Genomic DNA, 6,331 nt, shown 5'->3' with positions numbered 1-6,331 from the left:
ATGGCTTTGGCACGTTTGGCTTTGAAGAAGCCGTTGCAGGAGAGGGTGCTTTCTCCATCTTCTCCTCTGGCTGCGGCTAGTTCTGCGTTGTTGGGTTGTGAAAGGAGGTGGCTTGCTACGGAGGCTGGTGATAAGGTGACTGAGAAGACAACCGATGACAAAGATCTTATCATAACGGAAGCTAAAGGTAGAAGGGGAAGCTTGTTCCCCAACTGGAGCCGTAGTAGGGGATTGTGGAGCAATAGTGATCGAGACTTTGTTCCTGCCCTTTCAGGTATGGACTCTTATTCCCTGCATGCATGTCTTGGATTTTCTGTTCTGTGATTGTTGATCTGAGAAATATACATAACCTCACATGGACGGTACGCCTTAGTATAAATCTTTATGTGGGGGAAGAGGATTAGGACTCATGAGATGATGATCAAAGAGAGTATGTTAGGCATCGTGAAAACCTACAAAAATGTTACACCTCTTCATCAAAGAAAATCAAGTTATTTGCAGTTTGGATAGACACAGGTAGTGATTAATGGGGATGAGTTTGGTCTGTTTGGATGTATCAAACTAATATACGTAGGAAGTAGGAACTCAAGAATCTGTTATTCATGTTCCATGAATGAAAAAGTTAAGAAATTTATTGAAATTCATATAACCTCACATCGTCTTGTACATATGTTAGCCAAGTGGGATGGAGGATTTGGAGGCAGCATTTATATCTAAGATAGCCAAGTTTTCGAAAACCTGCGAAAGATTTTTTCAACTCTCCATTCAAAGCAAGTTTGCACTTTGCATTCTAGAATCAGGGAAACACAGGTGATGAGTTTGGATAGTTTGAACTAGTAAATGTAGGGACTCTAGAATATGTAATTCGTGTTCCATATGCATGTTACTAGCAGACAAGAGTGATTAGCTTAATCTTATAGGGAATTGGTCCCTAATGATGGTAATTTGCTGAGATCAAGCCATTCTTTTTGGGCCTTCGTCTATTGTTTTTTCCTTCCCAGGCCTTGAAAGAGCATTGGCGCAAGCAACAGGGAACATAAACAGGTTATTTGAGAACCTAAACATATCACCCTGGTCAGCATCCGGGCGTGTGAAGGAGCAAGAAGACTACTACAAATTGCGGTTTGATATGCCGGGACTAACCAAGGAAGATGTGACCAAGGAAGATGTGAAGATCAGTGTTCATCATGGGGTTTTGACAATCAAGGGTGAGCACAAGGAAGAAGAGGGAGATCAGAAGGACGATGAGTATTGGTCCTCAAGTAGCTATGGTTATTATCACACTAGTTTTGCACTGCCAGATGATGCTAAAGTTGATGAGATAAATGCATCGCTGAGCGATGGGGTGCTGTCTGTTACCATTCCTAGAAGCGAGATGCCCAAGGAAGATGTGAAGGAGGTGAATATAAGATGATGTTGGTTATTGTTGTTCTGTTGGATCGTATAATGGCCATAAGCTATAAGGTTAATAGGAGTTTGTATTTTGGCAAGTTGAGAAGGATCTCTTTCTTTTGTAGACCTGTCCTGTGTGTGAAGATGAGTGTAAACAATGGAGAAAATAAAAGTGCAGGATCGTCATTGATTCATAAAGAAGACATTTTCTTTAACTTGTACATATATATAAGAAAAAAAAAACATGAGCAATGAATAGAGTTGGAAAGATAAAGAAAAAAAACAAAGCTCCTGGTTTCAAACATATATATATACGATTGAAAAGCATGACATCATGATTGTGATTATACACAGTGGGTTTGAAAGGTAATTAACCCTGATAAAAGGAAGAGCAAGGAATCGTCTCGTCACTATAGCTGAGATTGCAGCAGAAGTCATCATAAAGAACTATCATGTAATTAAAAGCAAAGGACGAACAGTGAGGGTGATTTGGATATCAAATTAAGCGTCGGATAACAGTAGTAAAGCGATTGTTAGACTTGCTGCTGTGGTTGAAAGAACCTTGTCTGAGGCAGCAGCAAGAATCACGCCGACCATCTTGAGGCTTGTGTGTCCGGGCCCCCGTACTTCACATAACATGCATAGCAGCATGCCTGCTATATATGAACATTTTGTGGAAGACTGCAATGTCCATATAATCATATGATTCATATATCTCGAAACTCCCATACATACCAATAAGTATGAACATGTTTTGAACATATGCGCGCCAAGCTTTGGCACTAATAGCAAGTTACCCGAAATAGTGTCCAACCCAAAAATTTTGGACGACAAAGATAGATGTTTAAACATACTAACTGTATAAATAGATATACAGCATGTATAGAACACATCATATATATGTTGTCAGAGAAAGCCTAGAACACTATAAAGAAGCTAGGAATAAAAGTGACGGTGCGCTCTTGGCCTCTTGCTAATTAAATTGCGGCATCCTAGAGAGAGCTTTGGAGTAGCACTGGTGGATGTCGAGCTCTCACCTCCCCACTTGAAATAGATTTCATCCTCGTCTAAGATAAGATTGAACCGATCAGATGATCAAAATTGAAGCGGATCTCCTCCACAACCCCCAGAATATTTTTTAGGGATATCTTCAAAAATAAGAGTTGATTTAGGGAAACAGAAATCCAAACTCTAACTTAAAATAACTTAAACTACTCGTACAATACATCATCCATTCTATAAAAGTACCAGCAACCCGAAGCCACATTCTTTACTGTCTTAAGCTTGTTAATGTAAATATATCAATTGGGAGAGCTTCCAATAAAGATTTAGTAGAGATTATTGAATGGACGATTAAATAACATGTACATTATAACTTGAAGGTAGAATATCACGTAAGTTTCTCCAAGTAGAGATTTCATCAATAAAATGGAAAAAGCGTCAAGAGCCTACAGTGTAAAGCCGAGCGGAAATGCCAAACTCTAAACTATTTACACAACTATTTTTTAAAGTCATCACTTCGGTTCTTGATCATTATAAGGTCTTCACTTGAACTTTTTCCATATTTACATTCGTGGAACTCGATATGCTAAATTGAGTATCCCACCTCGGGTCATAAAATATGGTGCCCCACATGAGGAAGAATAGTGGATTAGACTTATTTGCTTAAAATTAAAATGTCATGGTAGATTATCATGTTGAATTCGAAATACTGAAGTGCTTTTACGTCTATAGTTTAGGGTCCTAATCAATCCTCTGGTATTACTATTCAAACACTGCATGCACAGTCTTACCACTATGTGGTATATATTACACGTAAGCAAGTTAGGGACTAGGACTGTATAACAGTACAAGCAAGCAATTGCAATTATAAACTTAATTAATTTGCAGCTCAAGAGTTCTTACGATCGAAACTGCATTTTCCTAGATCGAAACTGCATTATAGGAACGTCAAATTAAATGATTAAAATGATAATCGTCGTCCTGCATGTTGAGAAGGAAGCAGCATTTCTATTTCATTCATCATTTTTTGAACTCATTTTTGGGATAAGTGATGATCACACAGTTTTCTAAACTAGCTAGTTGCTTATTCTTGGAAAAGTGAGAAGATAGAATAGTCTACAGAAGGATTTCTCAAAAAAAGAAAAAAAGAATAGTCTATAGACGGAAAATAAGTCTTCGAATGCAGTATTCCCAAGAGGCAGTTAATTTCCCCTCTTCTTGAACTTGTCTAAAGTCCAGAACCTGTAGAAAGTTGCCAAGAACTTCAAATCTTATAAAACTGTTTGGTCTTTACTTTCTGGTCAAGATCATACCACTGCCTAGTGTTTGGTGTGTTTACTTTTATCAGGTATACAACTGGATCGACCCTGGGTTTAGTTTACAGCAGAAACTCTTATAGAATACGACAGAGAGATAGTTTGAAGTCTTATTTTTCATTTTCAAGGTGGTGCTTGACTGCTTGTTCAGGTATCAGGGGGCGGGGTTGGGGGGTCATTGGCCGGTGCGTTAAATATTCATTGCAGTGATTGCTTTGATTCTCCTATACAGTACTCCCATAGTTCCATACAGTATAATTAAAGGCCATTTTTATTCGAGCTGTCTTCTTTCCTTCTTAGTTTAGAGATTTGATTCGTAACTGATTTCACAATGGATTTATGTACGTACGTACCTACTGTTCCCTTTGGATCAGTATACGAGCATCTTCTATCCCTTTATCTCGTGCTGCATGTTACCTAAAAATGGTAATATCTGATAGACTAATCCCATCAGTTTTCTGAGTTGCTCAACCACCAGACAGAAAAAGAAGAGCAGCACTCCAGGAACTGTTTGGATTACTATTTGAAAGAAGTAAAATATCAAGTGATAGATAAGGCCATTATATATAATTGCAAAATGTACTTACATGAATAGTGATATACTGTACTGCAGATATAAGATAGAAATTAAAAAACAAAAATTGATATTATTCTTAAAATTAATATTAATATATAGCGTCCAGAAAATGATGCGGAGGATTTAAATTATTATAAGTCGTATACCATTGGAAAATGAAAGGAAATCAAGAACTTTCCACTATCATTTAATGATCACTTGTAATAAACTGCACATAAGCTCATTTTGTAATGACCATTTCCATTGTTGAATTACTGATATATAATTTAATCGTTGGATCTAATTCTTAGTTTTTGCAAGTAAGCTTTTCAATAATTTTTTCCATTGCTGAATTTCTGATATGTAGTTTAATCATTGTATCTAATTCTTATTTCTTGCAAGTAAACTTTTCAATAATTTTCTAGTTCTTAATTAACGGATGTAAGTCATGCAATTAACAAGAAAAAGCTCTCATATTGGCAAAGGGAAAAGAAAATAATGAACAAAAAAAATTTCATAGGTAACTTGTTAAAAATGGAGACTTATCCCAAGATCGTCAAATAGTCACTTCAGTCATTCACTAAAAACCTTGTGTCCCAGTGTCAGTGCAACAGTTCCCTAAAGTCTAACTATTGCATCTTCCAAACCAAATGAAAGACTGTTTTTGGTACATACAAGACATGGCCTCACAGAACTGTAGCCTGGAATGGAAGCAGCGCATTTATCAGCCATTGCCCACCATAATATATATGCCTATAGCTTTCCACACCAACCACCCAATCCCTTCTTAGCTTTCTATAGCTTCATCACCTGTAGTCCTCTGGCTTCTTGTTTCTCTTCACTGTTGCTATCTTCAAATTCTGGTTACTGATGGCTCCATCCACCATAAACTACCCAGCAAATGGCCTGAAAATAGCAATCCTCACTGTAGCTTTCATCTTTTTCTTCTTCACAATTCAACTTTCCAAATCAGGTAATTAAACACCACATATATATACATGACCAAGCCATAAAAGAAAACTGTTCAAATACAGCTTTGATTTGCGCATGTTTTCGGCTACTCTCAATGAAACCAGTTGGGTTTTAGTTTTCTCAAATTGGTTTTCGTCATATTGAATGCCCTCAATGCATTGTTTCTTTTACTGTTTTTTCGTTTTCATTTCCTCATCTTACTGTGTGTTGCCATACTTGTTCTCACAATTTCAATATATGCATAGTAGTAGCTCACAGGATTCAGTGAGGCCCTGCTCTTGCTATTATTCTTCATTAGTTTAACGCTTTGTTGTCCTTTGAACTTTGACAGTGGATACCAAACATTCGGTTCACAATGAGAGCACTAATCTTCTGCAACAAAGAAAAACGGTTCTGGGTTCACGACCTCCTCAGTGTGAGAACAGGTGTCTGAACTGCAGACCTTGCTTTGCTACTTTGGTCATTCCATCTCATGATTCTCATTACAAAACCAAGGTTTCCGGTTTGACATCTCATAACGACGGAGATGATCGCTATTATCTACTCTCATGGAAATGCAAATGTGGACAGAAGTTATATCAACCATGATGATCTATATATCTGCCATATCTTCGATCAGTACCTTTCCATTCATAGAAGCTAGTACGTACTACTACTAATTGTTTGGTGAATCTTTTGCGTACCTAGGTCTCAAAGTCTGGTGTCGATCTCTGGCTTGCTCATGCGGGCATGATGTGCTACATATGAGATTAGAGTTCAGGTAGATCGATGTAATGAGTTCTAAATGTGAAGTGTACGCTCAAAAAAATGTATATGTATTTATATAAAAAAGTAATTATATCTTAGTTCTAAATTACCCTTTTCAGTAGATCTTACATTTGGAGTTTTGGACTGTTGATGTCATGCATTGCATAATCACCACAGAGAAAGGTATTGCTTTAGTAGCTGATGATCGATGATTCATTAAAGCAGCCATATATAGAGTACAACAGTACGTATTTTGTTTGTCTATGGCTGGCTGCCTTTATATTCACTGTATCTGTCCGCGCCGGATGAGAAAAGGTGCACTTTTTCGGGTCTATTTGTAATTATT

At 37.3% G+C, this 6,331-nt stretch overlaps 2 protein-coding genes across 2 annotated transcripts; both read left to right on the top strand.

Annotated features, from left to right (window-relative positions):
• On the top strand, positions 1-1,414 carry LOC126800113 (26.5 kDa heat shock protein, mitochondrial). Its single transcript, XM_050527403.1, has 2 exons — positions 1-274; positions 1,002-1,414. Exons 1-2 carry the CDS (start codon positions 1-3, stop codon positions 1,412-1,414), a joined length of 687 nt encoding a protein of 228 aa, XP_050383360.1.
• Positions 1,415-5,136: 3,722 nt separating this feature from the next.
• Positions 5,137-5,926, top strand: LOC126800363 (EPIDERMAL PATTERNING FACTOR-like protein 8). Its single transcript, XM_050527722.1, has 2 exons — positions 5,137-5,239; positions 5,570-5,926. The coding sequence occupies exons 1-2, from the start codon at positions 5,137-5,139 to the stop codon at positions 5,824-5,826; spliced, it is 360 nt and encodes a 119-aa protein (XP_050383679.1). The 3' UTR covers positions 5,827-5,926.
• Positions 5,927-6,331: the final 405 nt, after the last annotated feature.

This window comes from Argentina anserina, chromosome 6 (genome assembly GCF_933775445.1).
Source record: "Argentina anserina chromosome 6, drPotAnse1.1, whole genome shotgun sequence".
NCBI lineage: Eukaryota > Viridiplantae > Streptophyta > Magnoliopsida > Rosales > Rosaceae > Argentina > Argentina anserina.
This window is presented reverse-complemented; position numbering and strand designations above follow the sequence as displayed.

Excerpts from the sequence above, each read along its gene's own strand:
- LOC126800113 (XM_050527403.1), top strand. The coding sequence starts at position 1 with ATGGCTTTGGCACGTTTGGCTTTGAAGAAGCCGTTGCAGGAGAGGGTG. Across the intron at positions 275-1,001 it reads CTTTGTTCCTGCCCTTTCAG|GCCTTGAAAGAGCATTGGCG; the intron begins GTATGGACTCTT and ends TTTCCTTCCCAG.
- LOC126800363 (XM_050527722.1), top strand. The coding sequence starts at position 5,137 with ATGGCTCCATCCACCATAAACTACCCAGCAAATGGCCTGAAAATAGCA. Across the intron at positions 5,240-5,569 it reads AATTCAACTTTCCAAATCAG|TGGATACCAAACATTCGGTT; the intron begins GTAATTAAACAC and ends GAACTTTGACAG.